The 17,804-nt window shown below is 39.5% G+C and overlaps 1 protein-coding gene across 1 annotated transcript in view; it reads left to right on the top strand.

The window, feature by feature from the left end:
• The first annotated feature begins 969 nt into the window (after nt 1-969).
• LOC127635910 (protocadherin Fat 3-like) overlaps nt 970-17,804 on the top strand; it is a 68,917-nt gene continuing 52,082 nt past the window's right edge. Inside the window, 2 exon segments of the mRNA XM_052116198.1 lie at nt 970-4,252; nt 14,587-14,904. Of these exon segments, the coding sequence (XP_051972158.1) occupies nt 970-4,252; nt 14,587-14,904 (3,601 nt within the window).

The raw sequence follows: 17,804 nt of genomic DNA, 5'->3' as shown, positions 1-17,804 counted from the left end.
TAATTACGATTTGTGCTCTTTTAGCCAAAACGTATTGCATTTAGTTTACTTTTTCTAAGATTTCTGTGCGATAAGGATTATATTATAGATAATATTATTGTTGGGGAAAGCAGCAAAACGCCAGTTTTCATTTGCGCATTCACGGGATAATGTTCCCTCGTGAGCGTGCTGTAGGCGGTGCGCGCTGCACTGATTACAGTCAGTCAACTCTGAGAGCATCATAGTGCTGTATGGCAAACAAGTAGGCTAAAGCATGTTGGTTCAGTGAGCGTTTTTTTGGATATCTGCTGCGCAGGGATTTTCTTCTCATTAAGCCAGAGGTAAGAAGTCATTCATATATTTTTGACCTACTAATAATGAGAGAACGAGTTATTGTTAGTTGTCTGTAAGATCTGGAACACAACATCATGGCGCCATCGGAAGTTTCCTTTGATTAGAATCGCATCATTAACGGAGACTAATGCACATACACATTTAATGAAGAGAATAGGTGTTTATTTGACAATGGCAAGTTTTTACTCTCAAAATGCAGCACACCGTCAAATAAGTAATGTCAGAAAACCATAAAAACTGTAGACTAAGTGTCAATTCATATTTAGTCGAATGTTCACTCTCAAGACTATTGTATCAAATCTTGCTGTAACAGTTGAAGTTTATGTCAAAATTAGGTCTTTGATAATTAACCTGCATTTGTGCTTTTCATGCTGTTATCAATCCTGTGAGATTATCATCCATAACTGGCGTGCCAATGTTTTTTGAAAAGGAATTACTGAGCCCATTATACACAGGGTCAGACAGGTATTATTATTTTTATTTGTTTTGACAGTTTAATCCAAAACAAGGGCTACTGAATAATTAACTCCCATCACATTTATTTGAGAGGTAGGTTATGTCTTTGTCAGATGAATGCCATGCATTGAAATGGTTTACAGCATATATCTCTCATTTGCAGGGTGACTGGATGATGGCATGGCTCTAAACGGCTGCCCTGGGGGCAGTATGAGGATCCATCTAACCAGTTTCTCCTTATTTCTTCTCCACCTGGTTCACTGTTGGGGGCAACAGCAGGAGCCAGGGTCCTCCTTCTTTCAGTTCACCAGCTCCATGTACAATGCCACCATTTATGAGAACTCTGCAGCCCGGACGTACATTAGGAGTGAGGTTAAAATGGGGATTGTGCTGTCTAAGTTGGGTTCTTGGGACATCAAGTATTCCATTGAATCTGGAGATGATGAAGGGCTGTTTCAGGCTGAGGAATTCATTTTGGGAGACTTTTGTTTTCTCCGCATACGGACTAATGGTGATAGTGCTGCCATCCTGAATCGAGAAGTGCAGAATAATTATCCATTAACAGTGAGAGCTACTAGCAAAGGTGGGCTGGAGGCTTCCGTGAGAGTCAGTGTGCTAGTCATGGACATGAACGACCTCCGACCATTGTTCTCCCCAACTTCTTATAGCATTAGTGTTCCAGAAAGTACTCCATTTGGGGCAAGTGTTGCTCAGGTGACGGCCACCGATGCAGACATTGGCTCCAATGGAGAGTTTTACTATTTTTTCAGAGAAGATGTGGAGGAGTTTGCTGTCCACCCAACCAGTGGGGTGATATCTCTTACAGGCAGGCCCAACGCAGACAAGACCAGCAGATTTGATCTTGATGTTTTAGCAGTTGATCGTGGAATGAAGGTTTATGGGAACAATGGCATAAGCAGCACAGCCAAACTAGTGATCACTGTTGTGCGTATCAATGAATATGCACCAACACTGAAGGTGATTGAACTTTTCCCTTTAATATCTGAAAAAGAGCCTGTTTATGCTGTTGTTACCGTTGAAGATTTGGACGAGGGACTTAATGGAGAAATTGAGTGGGTTGAAATCATCGCAGGTGACCCACAGGAGCAGTTTGTCCTTGACAGAGCACCGCTTGGAAATGAGTACAAGCTGAAGATGTCTGAACTAGTCAACTGGGATAAAATTCCATATGGTTGCAATCTCACTTTTCAAGCCAGAGACAGAGGCTTACCACCAAGGCTCTCCAATCCTCAGACCATTCAGCTCTTTGTGAAAAAACCCCATTCTGTGCAGGTGAGTTTTGAAAAGGAGCTTTACAAAGCCACATTTAATGAAATTGCACCACCAGGGTCCATAATAGAGACTGTAAGGATTTCTCCGAGACCGCCGACCGTCAGCTACAGACTAAGTCTGACCTCAGATTCTATTTATTTCATCATTAATCAATTGACTGGTGTCATCTCAACAGCGCAACAGTTTACCTCATTAAACCAGGAGCTCTTTGAACTCGAGGTGATCGAGACAGTAAGTGGCATGACTGCAAAAGTACAAATCACTGTTGAGGATGCTAATGACAACACCCCGATATTTACCAGCACATCTTATGAAGTGTTCGTCAATGAGAGCATGCCTGTTGGCACTGTAATTCTGAGATTAATGGCTGTGGATGATGATAAAGGTGAGAATGGATGCATAACTTACAGCATAGCCAGCCTTCAGCCCCTTCCTTTTGTCATCAACCAAAGGACAGGAGAGCTGAGAACATCTAAGGAACTGGATTTTGAATCATCTTTGGAGACATACACGTTTGCAGTCCGAGCTTCTGACTGGGGTTCACCTTACAGACGAGAAAGTGAAGTCAATGTCACAGTAAATGTGTTGAACGTTAATGACAACCAACCCCTTTTTGAGCGTGTGCTGTGCAAAGGTACGATAGGACAAGATTTTCCTGTAGGGCAGACACTTGTTACCATGTCTGCCATTGATATAGATGAGCTGGGGTTGGTTAATTATAAAATTCTGTCTGGAAATGAACAAGATGTCTTTCATCTCAACCCTGACTCAGGGATGTTGTCATTAAGAAGGCCCCTCACTGGGATGAGTATAAAGAAGGATCAATTCAGCTTACAAATCACTGCATCAGATGGTGAGCTGCTCTCTGAACCCACTTTTGTAAATATATCATTAGAGAGAGGTAGAACGCCACCAAGGAGTTTCATTTGTCAAGACACGAAAGTTGCACAGAAGTTAGCGGTGAAACTTCTCAAAAAAGCCTCTGCTGTTAGCAAATCCAAAGTGGAGGAAGGCTACACAGATCTGTTCTCTGTCAATAGACAGGCACCACAGTTTGAATCCTTTCCCTCAGATATTGTAGTCCGTGAAGACATTCCCGTGAGAGCCAGTGTCCTTCAAGTGAACACAAATGATGGCGACACAGGCTTCAATGGTCGCGTCCTGCATACCATATCAGATGGGAACATTGATGAGCGTTTCAATATTGACTTGGAAAGTGGCCTAATTTACATCTATCAGCCATTGAACCGTGAAAGATCAGACCGGTACCTTCTTAACATAACAATATATGACTTGGGCCTTCCACAGAGATCTAGTTGGAGATTGTTGACAGTTAACATTGATGATGTGAATGATAACAGCCCAAAATTCTCCAGAGAGAGCTATACAGCTGTTGTACCAGAGAACGCTCCTATCGGCACTGAAGTTATCAATGTCACGGCCTTAGATGATGATCTCGGACAGAACGGTGAAATCTCATACACCTTGTTAACAAACACCCCTCTGTTTACCATTGACAGCAAAACCGGTTCTGTTTATGTCTTGAGTCAATTAGACAGGGAGTCCATCTCGGATATCACCCTCAAAATTCAAGCCAGAGATAAGGCGGAACAAGGGAATCAGATGTTCTCAGAGACAACTCTTAGAGTCTACCTCGAGGATGTAAATGACTGTGCCCCCACATTTATTCCCAAGAGCTACAGTTGCCGTTTGTTGGAAGACCTTCCTGTTGGTACTGTTATAGCTTGGATGCAAACACAAGACCCTGATATTGGATCTGGTGGATGGGTGAGATACTCCCTTCCCAATGACTTCAATGGAACATTTAAGATCCAAGCTGAAAGTGGAGCTATTAAGGTGGCCAAGGACCTGGACTATGAGAAGCAACCATTCTATAATCTCTCTGTGGTTGCAGAGGATTTGGGTTTTCCAGACAAGCTTCGCTCTGAGTCTTATCTAGAAGTGGAAGTCATCGATGTTAATGAGAACCTCAATGAGCCATACTTCACAGAATTCGCAGTGAGGGGGACAGTAAAGGAAAACTGTCATCACGGAACAAGTGTGCTCCAAGTGACTTCTGTGGATAACGACAAGGGCAAAGATGGTGTCATCAGATACTCCATTAAAGCTAGAAGTGGTCAAGAAAGGTTTGCCATTGATGAAGAAACAGGTATATCATATTTTAAACTGTCTTTGAGACTTTTGTTTGTGGATCAGTGACATACATTTTTAGTGTTCTTTTTTTTGTCCAGATCCATTAAATTATTCAAATATACATAATAAATCTAATTCACACCACACAACCACTTGAATACACCTCTTCTATTTTGAACCTGTTCTCAATTAGTGAGTTCTAAAAAACAAAGAGTAATAAAATAAATAATTCTCAAAGTCTCATTAAAAGCTGAAAACCAAAATGTTAGCATGAGTAATGCAGAATAATCTTTTATTATTATTTCTTGAAAAAATAAGCATTGGAAAAAATATTTTTAAATATTATTATTATACATTTTTGGGCACCAAATCAAATTCATGAAGTGCAACCAACCTGTAAGTAGCCATTTTGCTGTGTGAAAAAAAGGGAGGACACCTTTAGGGCTTTGAAGTAAATAAAATAAAAAAAACTTTATCATATTATCAAATATAACTATTTTGACATTTTTATGAACATTTTGTTCAGGTCAACCCTATTTTGTGTGTTGGTGTAACTGAGAAAACTTGATATCTTTGACTCAAACAATCAAACAAAAAACTGAAATTATGCCCCAACACTTGTACAGCAGTGTGCTGACTGAATGGTATTAAAAGGTCACTGCGACATTATTTGTCTTGGCAACGTATTTGTGCTGTGTTCACAATTGCCTCTGAAATTGCCACAGTAGAGCAGATCACTGACCTAGAAAGGCAAGACTTAACCTCTGTGTAGTTTGAAGCAGTGTTCTTTCTGTGATTTTCACAGTTTTTCAAAATGTTATATTTGAGGCTCATCCAACAGAAAATGAAAAAGAAACAGCTAAAAAAAATGCTCAGTTACTTCGCTGACTTCCTGCCGAGTGCCAGCTTCACTATTAATTACAGCTAATGACTATTGATTAGGGAAATACAACGGGGCAGTGGGATGAAACTGTGGTCCTCCATTCACATGTCAGCTAATTAGGCTGAGTCTGTTAATCAGACCCCTGTTTAAACTAAGCGAGTTGTGCCTGGTTGTGCCAGAGCCTCAAATGAGCATGGATTTTCCATAGAGAATTGAATACACTACTAGCAGCAAAAGACAAGTTAGGGACGGAGACATGAGTACCAGAGTAGTCTTTCATCTAAGTAAAACCTCTGGGACAAGTAAGGACAGTGGCAATGGCTCTGCATTCCCACTACGCATCCGCCTACCAACATCCATTTAGCTGCCATGTTGAGTGGTGTGTTCTGAGTCCTTGTCATTGTCACTAGGCTTTTCAGATGATTGAAAGTGGGCAGTTCATGCATTATTCTCGGAAACGAGATGAAATCAAATCCTCTTGATCCTGGGCCCCAGTTTAGATGTGTTGGGGTTGAAGTTCTGTATATTTTGAGTGATTTTGATATAGGAAATCTCTCTGCTCAAATGCAATAGTGAACAAAAAAATCTGGTGGGATTTATGAAGGCCTTATCGGCAGAGCACTCTTCTGCTTTGAGGAGACATTGGTATTCCTAACCACACTTTAGGAAATAAATCAGAGAGCACTCGCGCTCAGATGCCTGTCGAGAAAGAAGTTCAGCTCTAATTTGCCTCTGAGATTTGGCCTCTTTTTCTCCAGAGTCAGGTTAAGTCCTTTATGTCAAAATCTCTCAAACACCTGCGCAAAACACATCTTGCATTGCACATCGCACACACTGAACACCAATGATGTATTCCTTTCAGCTTTTTGAACGGTAGCATATTTTTGGAGGATTTGGGTCTTTACTGCAGCCCACTTCATCTCACAGACTTCTTGAACTTTCATTGTAATTCAGGGAAGATATCAAGGGTTTTTCTTTTGATGCCTTTATGTAATTTAAAGGAAACTCTCTCTCTCTCATTCGCCAGAACAAAGATGTAGATTTGGAGCTGAATAAAAAGGACAAGGACATGATTTATGTTGACATGACGGATGTGGTGGATTTTTTGAATATGAATATTTGATCGATTACATCTTAAAATGTGAACTATATACAGTGTATATTTTCCAGTGAATATTAAATTAAAATGGTGGCACCAAATGCTGAATGTTAGGGTGTTTCAGAATTCATGTAACACAATTCCTGTTACATGTTTGAAAATCAACTAAATTTAATAACTTTTTGATATTGTTATTTTATGTAATTTGTGAGTTTTCAGAGGATAATTGGTGCCTCTTTGTGATGTTGCATACCTTAGAACACAGTCATCCTTTTAAGATTTGCACTGAAATTGTGCTTTCTAGCACCGTGAGGAGTCCTTAATGTTTATCATATGCACCTGTTAGTTGACATTCATGAATGCTGATAAATGTTAAAAGCCATGATTTGTAAAGCAAAAGTGGCAGATGCATTTGGTGCTCTGTATTAAATCAGTGGCTTGCGATTCACAATCAACTGAAAGTAGATCACAGCATGTCAAAAGCCTTAATCATTTGCATTTCTCTAGTCCTTTTTGCACCAGGAAATAATTTTTTCATGTTCAAATGCTTTACAAAATCAGACACTTTGTAGAAATCGGTGTCTCATTAATTAAAGCAGGGACAGGCCTTGTGTTTTGTGAAATGTTCTGATCCTCGGCATTAGAACCTGTGGGATTCCGGGCTTATCCCTTCATCAAAACAACCTCAGCATCAAAGCTTGAATCTTAGAATCAAAACTTTGCAGAAAACATGTCTAGTCTGTAGAGTCCTAGACAGCATTGAAGCCTTGTTTAATTCGTTTATGCCATTTTTCTGATTCATGTAAGACTTGACTGATGTAGCTTATCAATGTATGGATGTATAGAAGCAGAGCACTGTCCTTAGTGTGAGCATTAGTTAATTATGTGACCTACAAATTAACAGCAATTTGGCTAAAAGGGTTTCGAACATGATGGGGGCATGTAATGTGATATGATGACATCAGTTAACATTTTGTTCCTGCACAGAGGTTAAATAATTATCTTGTTCAGTGGACAAACTAAATTTCCTGTATTTACAGGGTTGCAAGATGTGTATGTAAGAGTCTGGCTGGATTTCAGGCTGAATTGCACCCCAACTTACTCTTATTGCAGTATAAAAAATCTAGCATGCTTAAAAGCAGGAGAAACAACTAATTAGGGAACCTTTCCATCCATCAAACACACTTAAGCTACATGAAAGTGGTACACTCACAATGATTTAAGGACTTTTAACTGTATTTAACTTGTATTGGTATTCACTTGTACTCAATGGAATGATGGCGCCAGGTTGTTTACCGGCTTGCAGTCATGGCCATCGTGACTTATCCTCTTATCTGTTTGAATTCTACTTTCTATCTTTATTATTGCCTTTATTTCTCACACGCTTTGCTCTGTTCTGGTCTATGATCGTTTGGCTCTTTTACATTTTCGAACGGAGGTAACTGATTGTTGGCAGACTTGTGTCAGTGTGACTGGCATCTCACTTCCCATGCAGTGCCAGTCACACTGACACAACTCTGCCACCTGCCTGGGTGTATGTGCTTGCGGAGGAAATGCCGAAGGAAGCATCGCAAGAGGGCTGTACGCTTAGTGAGGTCGAAGAAGTCTCAGAGGATTACTTTCTCCTGCTCTGTGGCCTCAGTGCTGGATGGTGTTGAAGTACTGCCGACTTTGAAGGGTTCATTCTAGGTGCCTGTATTTCCGTTTTCATCCGATTTCATTCCGCTTCAATCTACGTTCCCTGGGTAGCGGTAGGTCGGTAAATACATATGGTACTTCTCATCATTCGTCTGACTCTATCTCAGTGACAATGACTTTGATCAATGCATGATCTCTCTCGAATAAATCCTTTATTCTGAACAATCTTTATCTCTCTCATGAATTGGATTTTCTTTTTGTTACTGAGACTTGGCTCAGCAATGGTGACATGGCTCCTCTTTCAGAACTTTCACCTCCCGACTGTAGCTACTTTAGCTCCCTCGGGCTGTCGGTAGCGGTGGGGGCCTTGCAGTTAATTTTAAAAACAAGTTTAAATGCAGGCTTCTGTCTACTGAGGCATTTTGTACATTTGAAGCTCATTTGATTATGCTGAACTCATTGAAATCTGTGCTATGTGCTCTCATCTACAGACCTCCATCATGTCACAAAGATTTTATAAATGAGTTCTCAGATCTTTTATCTGTTATTATTCCTTGCTCAGATAACATTTTAATTTTGGGGGATTTTAATATTCACTTGTGTTGTCCTTCGAGACCACTGGTCAAAGAGTTCGTTAATTTATTAGATTAATTTAGTTTATTTCAGAGTGTTGCTGGCTCTACACATATATGTGGTCATACACTTGATCTGTTTTTTTCTCTTGGTTTATCCATTAGCAATGTGCAAATTGCTGACACTGTGTTCTCAGATCATAAGACATAAGGCTCGTCATGTTCTGACATTGTGGCTACGTTAAAAATGATGAAGAAATAAGTCAAGGCTCAGCCCTGGATGAATAGTAATACCCGTGCTCTTAGACAGGAGTGCAGGAAGGCTGAGCGAAAGTGGCTAACAATTTTATTACAAGTTTCCTATGACATTTTTAGAGACTGTTTGAATACATTTCAAAGAGCAGTTAAATTAGCCAGATCAAGCTATTTTTCTAATATCATTTCAAAGAACTGTCATAATTCTAAAGTCTTCTGTCTTCATCCAGTTGCCCTTACCTCCATCTCCCCTTCCATGGACACATGTGAGCAGTTTTTACATTTTTTACTGTTAAAATTGCTGGTATACGCTCACGGACCTTACCTGTTAGTAATGATCCTATTACCTATTCTGTTCCGCAAAATCTGTTGACATGTTCTGTACATGTGTCCCTGTCTCAACTCAAACACATAATTGCACATATGAAGCCTTCTGGTTCTTCTTGTGATGTTATTCCATTCGCTTTGTTTAAGGAGATGGTGGACTCAATTGGTCCAAGCATGTTGATGATTGTCAACAGTAGCCTGACCACTGGTATTGTTCCCAGCTGCTTCATGGTCTTCTTAAGAAAGCAAATCCTGATTCGTCTAAGATTAACATATTTCGACCTATATCAAAATTATCCTTTGTCAAAAATATTATTGAAGATGGTGCTTGCACAATTAAATGCATTTTTAGCTAGCAATATTTTGCTAGATAAATTTCAGTCAGGTTTCAGAGCTGGTCATAGTACAGAGTCGGCTCTGTTGAGAGTTTTAAATTATATTTTATTGGGGTGGATTCTGATAGTCCTGTTGCTCTTCTGCTGCTGGATCTTAGTGCCGCTTTTGATACAGTCGATCATGACATTCTCATCGATGGAAGAGACCAGGTTGGTATTCAGGTGTTAACCTTGGATTGGGTCTCTTCATAACTCAAAGGTAGAACAATTTCAGTCTGTTTCGAGAACTGTTCATCAGTTGTTCCTTTTTGTGTGGGGTTCCTCAGGGCTCCATTTTGGGACCTGTTTTATTCTCCCTCTACATGCTTCCATTAGGAAAGATCTTTGATAAGCATGGCATACACTTCCATTTGTATGCTGATGACTCTCAACTTTACTGTCCTATTAAACATGGGAAGCAACCCTCTTTTGAGTCTCTGTATAAATGCATGGCTGATGTGAAATGTTGGTTGGCAAACAACTTTCTCCAATTAGACGAGGATAAGTCAGAGTTTATTATTTTTGGTCAAAGGGGATGTGGGGTAAATTTAGATAGAAACTTGTCACTGCTTCCAGGGAAAAAAACTTTCCTATGTGGAAAAACCTGGGTGTTATTTTTGACACTGAGCTCAAGTTTGATCAGCAAATAAATGCTTTTGTTAAAAATAACCTTTTTTATCTTAGATCTATAGCAAATTTGAAGTGCTTCCTCTCTTCTGATGATTTGGAGAAGGTTGTGCATGCCTTTGTTTCTTCTCGCTTGGACTATTGTAATGCTTTGTATCTGGGTGTGAGTCATGCCTCTCTCTCTTGCCTGCAGCTTGTCCAGAATTCAACTGCTAGGCTTTTAACTGGAACCAGGAAAAGAGACCATATTACCCCAGTATTGATTTCCCTACATTGGTTACCGATCCAATACAGAATCCAGTACAAAGTGTTTCTATATGTATTTAAGGCTCCCCATGGTCTATCACCAGAGTACATCTCTGATTTAATAAGTTTGCATCAACCTTCAAGGTCTCTCCGCTCTGGTAATCAGCTGTGTCTGTCGGTCCCTCGATCTCACCTTAAAACTCAAGATGATTGAGCTTTTGCGGTGGCAGCCCCTAAACGTTGGAACGAGCTTCATTTGCCCATGAAATCATCTCCGTCTCTAGTGTCTTTCCAGGGGGCCTTAAAAATGTATTTATTTCCCCTAGCTTTTAATTAATTGCCTTATAAATTGTACTATGTAAATTTCTCTAATCCTGTCTTTGGTGGTTTTAAATGCTTGTATTCTTAAGCAGTATGTATGTGATTTTATTTTTTGTAACTCCATCTACAGCACTTTGGTACCCAGTGCGGTTTTTGAAAGTGTTCTGCAAATAAAATTGAGTTTAGTTGAGTTGAGTATTACCTATTAAGGCAATGATTCTCTGCTCCATCTATTTTGTGTGCGTTTTTCTCAGTTCTTTCTTCCTGACCCTTCAAGTTAAATAAAAAGTTATTAAAAACGAATAAAAAGTTAAATAAAGAGAAGTTATTTTGTTTTAAGGCAAGGTATGAAATTAAGATTTATCAAGCACCAACTTGAGAAAAAATTTGGCTTTGGTGAGTAAATAAAACTGTCTGATAACTTTATATGAAACTAGCTAAAATGTACTTTAAGTTGAATTGTAAGGCCACGTCCAAACTAATAAAATTTTATTTAAATATGCATTAATTTCACTACATTTATGCCTCTCCACACTAAAATGCCATTTTGCTTCCGCTGAAAACTGAGACTTTTAAAAAATGCTCTGCTTAACCGTATACTTTGGAAGATTATGACTTTGAGAAACTGAAAAAAGATATTTCAAACTTAAACTGATTGGTGTGGGCAATAACCAAATATGTGGAATTTTCTAAAACCAACATGTTATAAACAAAATGACAATTTTCTTCAGTTTTTGTTACAGGTGAAAGGATTTTTTTTAAAAAAAACAATTTTAAATACAGTTTCATGGCCAGTATAAAATATTAATTGCCATTACAGTTTCTCAATTCACCCGCCTTTGGCAGATGTGGCAAAAAGGAAATTTTGTCCCCTTTTTGAAAGTATTGTGAATCCAGCAAATTTCCCTCTTGCAAGATGTCATTCTGCGTTAGATCTCTGAGCACCCCTTTGGTCAGCTTCTGATGTCCCTGTTTGTTTTTCATCAATTCTCTTTTGTGTCTTTGTCCCCTTTGGCATCTTAATCCCTCTTCTCAATGCTTTTAAGGTTTTAGTAAAAATCAGAGGCCTGAATTTTTTTGTTAGTACTCTTCTTTTTTTACTTCTTGTGGTCGTGTGGGTCGTAGTGCCCTCAGGTGAATTGTTTCACGGCTGAGTGCTTTTGCTGTGTGCCATGGTTGACCGATCGACACAAAATCTTCTAAGAGAGTCATTCTGTCAGTAACACCCCGTTCCCATATATGATTGTATTTACATGTGGCTGGGATGCAGTGTCGAATCGCTCCTAATCACAGAATGACAGAGGCAGCACTGTGGTCAGGAATGATTAGATGCGCTTTGCTGAAGCCCTAAAGGTCATACTGTCTCTGTGAGGAGCTGTTGCTTTCGTACCCTCCGGTGGGATGCCCAGCCTGTCTAAAGTTAGTGGTATGTCCAAGATGTCAGTTTGGATTGGGCACCACCAGCTTAAAGTGCCCTGCAAAGTGCGACTGCATTACACCTAAAGTGTAAACAATCTATTACAAAAACCATTACTTAATTTTTTTAGTTAATGGTTTATTATATAGGAACTGTACAAAAACATGATTTCAGTTCAAAATCTAAAAAGATGCATTGTACATAGAAATTATAGCACAAGCTAATTTGAATTTCAGGTCCCTAGATTGGCTTTTTTCCTTAAAAACTAAATCATGTAGTTATGTTATGTAAAGTATAATGCAGCGAAAACTGTAGCTAGTTGTCACATTTCTTACTCCAGTGCATATTTCTAAGAATAGGATTGTGTTTGAAAGTCAGTTTCTGTATAGACATATACAGTGCATCCGGAAAGTATTCACAGCACTTCACTTTTTCCACATTTTGTTATGTTACAGCCTTATTCCAAAATTGATTAAATTCATAATTCTCCTCAAAATTCTACAAACAATACCCTATAATGAGAATGTGAAAGAAGTTTGTTTAAAATCTTTGCAAATGTATAAAAATAAAAAATATATATATAAAAAAAAAGATCACTTGTACATAAGTATTCACAGCCTTTGCTCAATACTTTGTCGAAGCACCTTTGGCACCAATTACAGCCTCAAGTCTTTTTGTGTATGATGCTACAAGCTTGGCACACCTATTTTTGGCCAGTTTCTCCCATTCTTCTTTGCAGGACCTCTCAAGCTCCATCAGGTTGGATGGGGAGCATCGGTGCACAGCCATTTCCAGGTGATGAGCGGTGCCTGGTTTCCTCCAGATATGATGCTTGCCATTCAGGCCAAAGAGTTCAATCTTTGTTTCATCAGACCAGAGAATTTTGTTTCTCATGGTCTGAGAGTCCTTCAGGTGATTTTTGGCGAACTCCAGGCGGGCTGTCATGTGCCTTTTACTGAGGAGTGGCTTCCGTCTGGCCACTCTACCATACAGGCCTGATTGGTGGAGTGCTATAGAGATGGTTGTTCTTCTGGAAGGTTCTCCTCTCTCCACAGAGAAACTGGAGCTCTGTCAGATTGACCATCGGGTTTTTGGTCACCTCCCTGACTAAGGCCCTTCTCTCCCGATCGCTCAGTTTGGCCGGGTCGGCCAGCTCTAGGAAGAGTCCTGGTGATTCCAAGCGTCTTCCATTTACAGATGATGGAGGCCACTGTGCTCATTGGGACCTTCAATGCTGCAGACATTTTTCTGTACCCTTCCCCCGATCTGTGCCTCGATACAATCCTGTCTCGGAGGTCTACAGGCAATTCCTTGGACTTCATGGCTTGGTTTGTGCTCTGACATGCACTGTTAACTGTGGGACCTTTAGACAGGTGTGGGCCTTTCCAAATCATGTCCAATCAACTGAATTTACCACAGGTGGACTCAAATCAAGTTGTAGAAACATCTCAAGGATGATCAGTGGAAACAGGATGCACCTGAGCTCAATTTTGAGTGTCATGGCAAAGGCTGTGAATACTTATGTACGTGTGATACATAAGATAAGTTTTTTTATTTTTTATAAATTTGCAAAGATTTCAAACAAACTTCTTTCACGGTGTCATTATTGGGTATTGTTTGTAGAATTTTGAGGAAAATTATGAATTTAATCAATTTTGGAATAAGGCTGTAACAACAAAATGTGGAAAAAATTAAGTGCTGTGAATACTTTCCGGAGGCACTGTATACTTTAAAGCCTTGGCTGCAAAGAAGTTGTTGAACATTTCCACTATTATTGCCCAGGAGAAAGCATGTTATCACTATCTGGGTTTGGAACAATGGAACTTGCTTTTAAAAGAATATTTGTATTTGTAACCCGGAGTTCAATACAAGTTCAGTTTAATCAGCAGTATTTGTGGCATAATGTTCATTAGCACAAAAAAATTATTTAGGTTTATCTGGGTTACAGTGAGGCACTTCACAATGTAAGTGAATGGGACCAATCCGTAAATTTCAAAATACTCTATTTGAAAAATATAGCCACAAAATGTAATTTATTGCAGATACATTTAAATACCTCTAATATCTTTCACAATTGACTGACTTGTAGGCAATGTACTGTGTGAGAACAAAAGTCTCCAAAAGAGCATGTTCTCTAAATTGCTTTAGGTTGTTCTCTGGTTGGTATAGTTGAAAGTTCAGTAAATTTCCCCAGAGAACATCTGAAGAGAAATTACACTTTTAGGGAAGCCAGACCAGCCCTGATATTGAAACACTCGGCTGAACCGACTTTGGTTTGGGAGTGTGTGTCTAAAAAAAACATTAATCTTTCAACTTGACTCTAATCTCCTCAAAATGTTAGGCACATTACAGTTTAATAAAGTTTGACTCATGGTAGGGCTGGACACTTTTGACATGTAGTTGGATCACAAACCAAGTTACGATTAGCTTGAAAAATGAGTATGTGAATGTTCTCAGCTTACTCAGTCTAAAGTACTGATAGGGCTTGATGAATCTGACAAAATGTGTGAAGTAGAAATTAATATATTTATCAAATAGGTCATCAATATTGAATTTATATGTGCTTTTTTTCCTCTGTTATGTTTTTACAGGAATGATTTACACCACTGGCACCCTGAACTGTGAGACAGAGGATTCCTATTGGCTTACGGTGTATGCGACAGACCAAGGTGTGGTGCCACTCACTGCCTCTATTGAGGTGTTTATTCAAGTAGAAGATGTGAATGATAATGCGCCATTGACGTCTGAACCTGTCTACCACCCATACATTATGGAGAACTCACCCAAAGATTTGTCTGTGGTCCGTATTCAAGCCCAGGACCCTGACGTTACCGCCTCAGATAGCCACCTTGTGTATCGCATCACCTCAGGAAATCCTCAGAACTTCTTTGCCATTGATTCCAACACAGGTAAATGACTGGATGGATTGTTTTGCCATGTGTTTGTTGTCCATGTGAGAAGGTTTACCAATTTAGAAACACATACATTTAAAATCTTAGATTATGTTGTAATTTTTTATGTAATATACAGCATTTATTATATTATAATGCACAAATTGATTGGACACTTAAATTAAAGGGATAGTTAACCCAAAAATGAAAATGATGTCATTTAATCACCCTCATGTAGTTCTGAACCTATATTATCTTTAACTACAAAAGTTGATGGTAAGATGATTATGTAGCTCCTTTCCATACAATGAAAGTGAATGGTTACTAGGAGCACCACAAAAGAACCTAAAAAGTAGTTTATTTGAATTATGCGCTAAATTTAAAGTCTTCTGATGCCTTCCAATAATTTTGTTTGAGGAACAGCTTGAAAGCTAAGTTTTTATTCACTGAAAATCTTCCTTTCCACCATAGCTCTCAAATCTAATTTATGCAGTATGCATATGCACATATATCAATTTTGCATAATGAGATCAGTTAGAAGACACAAGAACCAGTAACGTTTGGCATCAGTGACATCAAACCTAGTGCGAGACGTATATATACCTATATGCGATATACGTGAACATATTGAACGTATTTAATATATGTGAACTGTATTTTGGTCTTTTCCTCACCAAAGATTTTGTATGCTTTTTCAATGTTTTTTGTCAGACCTTGGTCACCATTCACTTTCATTGCATTAAAAAAAGCTGATTGAATATTGTGCTAAACATCTTTTTTGGTGTTACATGGAATAAAGAAAATTAGTTAGGTTTGGAAAGACATGAGGGAGTAAATGATGACAGAATCCTTTTTTTTCTACAAGTCACAAGCAAATCTACTGGAAATTGTTCATTTATAAACATACTGTAGAAACAATATATTTTAAATGGATTTGCAGATTAAAGGCAAAATACCTTTTATGTTGATGATATTTTCAATTTTATGTTCAGTATCCCTCTGTACAAACTTCCACTGCTTTCTCAAATACTTAAAGGAATTAATAAGCACTACAAAATGAATGCAGCAGCACAGGCTACACAATCTTCCTGGGTGTCAGGACATTCTTGTGTGAAGAGTTAACACATGTAGATTTCTGGGTGCATGCTGTACTGCAGATTACACCAGGGTGCTGCTTGTCATTTAAGAGGTGAGTCATGGGCTTATGTATGCAGCCATAGTCAGTGAATTAATTAAACAGGGTTTGGTGCCAGCAGGAAAGCTTTTTATTCTACTGTCTGTAAATCTCCTTCCAAGGCAGCATGTGGCACCACATATTACACTGGAATACAGAGGTTTAAGATCAATACATCTAACTCAATATATATATATAATGAGATGTGAGTGATAGTGCATGCATGCACTGATGTTTTATTCTACAAAATTGAGAGAGCTAAGAGAGGCAATACTGTACATCACTATAACATAAACTCTATAACAGGCCAAATCCTAAGAACAAGTATTCAGTGTTCAAAGAATAAACCAAGCCATTACAGTCCTCAAAAGCACAATGATAAAAGAGATGAATAGTAAGGGAATTACAATATTGTATGTTAACATAATGCTAGCAGTGAAGCTCATGTGTTAGATTCCCAGGGAATGCATGTACTGATAAAATGAATGCACTTTGAATAAAAGCGGCTGACCCATCCATCCATCCATCCATCCATCCATCCATCCATCCATCCATCCATCCATCCATCCATCCATCCATCGCATAGCAGATGTTGTCAGAGAATGTAGTGTTGGACCCAAAAGCAGAGTAAATAAGGGGTTTTTAAACAATTTAAACAAATACAAAGGCTAAATCCAATATAAATTCCCTCAAGGGGGAAAACAAACTTAAACTATCCTGTAGGGGAAACAGACAATCCAGGCTGGGGAACAGGACTGACCGGACCAAGCTGGGAGGAAACACGACTGACATTGGAGATTAAACAAGACAGCCCACACGAGGAGGCTTAAATAGGGAGAGAAATCAAACGGGTTAACAGGGGAAAGGTGACGTAAATAAACTAATAATAAGCAAACAAGGAGGCGGGGTATGATATAAGACAGAGTGACATGCAGCAATACAGAAACAAAACAGCCACGTGCTCTCACAAGACAACAAAACGCCCGAACAGCATGTGCGCACATCGCCAAGACAATGAGGTAATATACGCCCATGCCAACCACCAAACAAGACGAGAGAATGTGTTGCAATGCCAAACAAAGCGATGTCATACATTCACACACTAAATGAAACCTGAGTGTACATTGCGAGGCAAACACCACGCGATGCACGCAACAGGCGGCAAAATCAAGACACTTGTGCGAGAGTCCAACCACACACACACCCGACATCTTTGACAGAAGTGACCAAACCTCAGCACAACATGAAGACTGCTCACGACCCGGGTGCACAACGCAACGCAATGCTACGCAAGGTGCTCCCGTGTTCACGAGAGACAGACAGAATATTGATGGCATGCTGCCAAGATGACATAAGCGCGATGCACCCACATCAATAACAGACAGACATGGAGCACAAGTGTCCGGATCCTGACACAGACCGAAACCGAACCAGACAGGAAGTCTGGATCCTAACACCATGCTTCCGACATGAAACAAGAAAGACCAGAGCGAATGGCAATTAAATACAAGACATTGGATGATGAGGGGGCCTGGGTTGCTCAGTGGTAAAGGCGCTGGCTATCACCCCTGGAGTTCGCTAGTTCGAATCCAAGGGCGTGCTGAGTGACTCCAGTCAGGTCTCCTAAGCAACCAAATTGGCCCAATTGCTAGGGAGGGTAAAGTCACATGGGGTAACCTCCTTGTGGTCGCTATAATGTGGTTTGTTCTCAGTGGGGGCGCGTGGTGAGTTGAGCGTGGATGCC

The sequence above is a fragment of the Xyrauchen texanus genome, chromosome 43 (genome assembly GCF_025860055.1).
Source record: "Xyrauchen texanus isolate HMW12.3.18 chromosome 43, RBS_HiC_50CHRs, whole genome shotgun sequence".
In the NCBI taxonomy this organism is placed as follows: domain Eukaryota; kingdom Metazoa; phylum Chordata; class Actinopteri; order Cypriniformes; family Catostomidae; genus Xyrauchen; species Xyrauchen texanus.
This window is presented reverse-complemented; position numbering and strand designations above follow the sequence as displayed.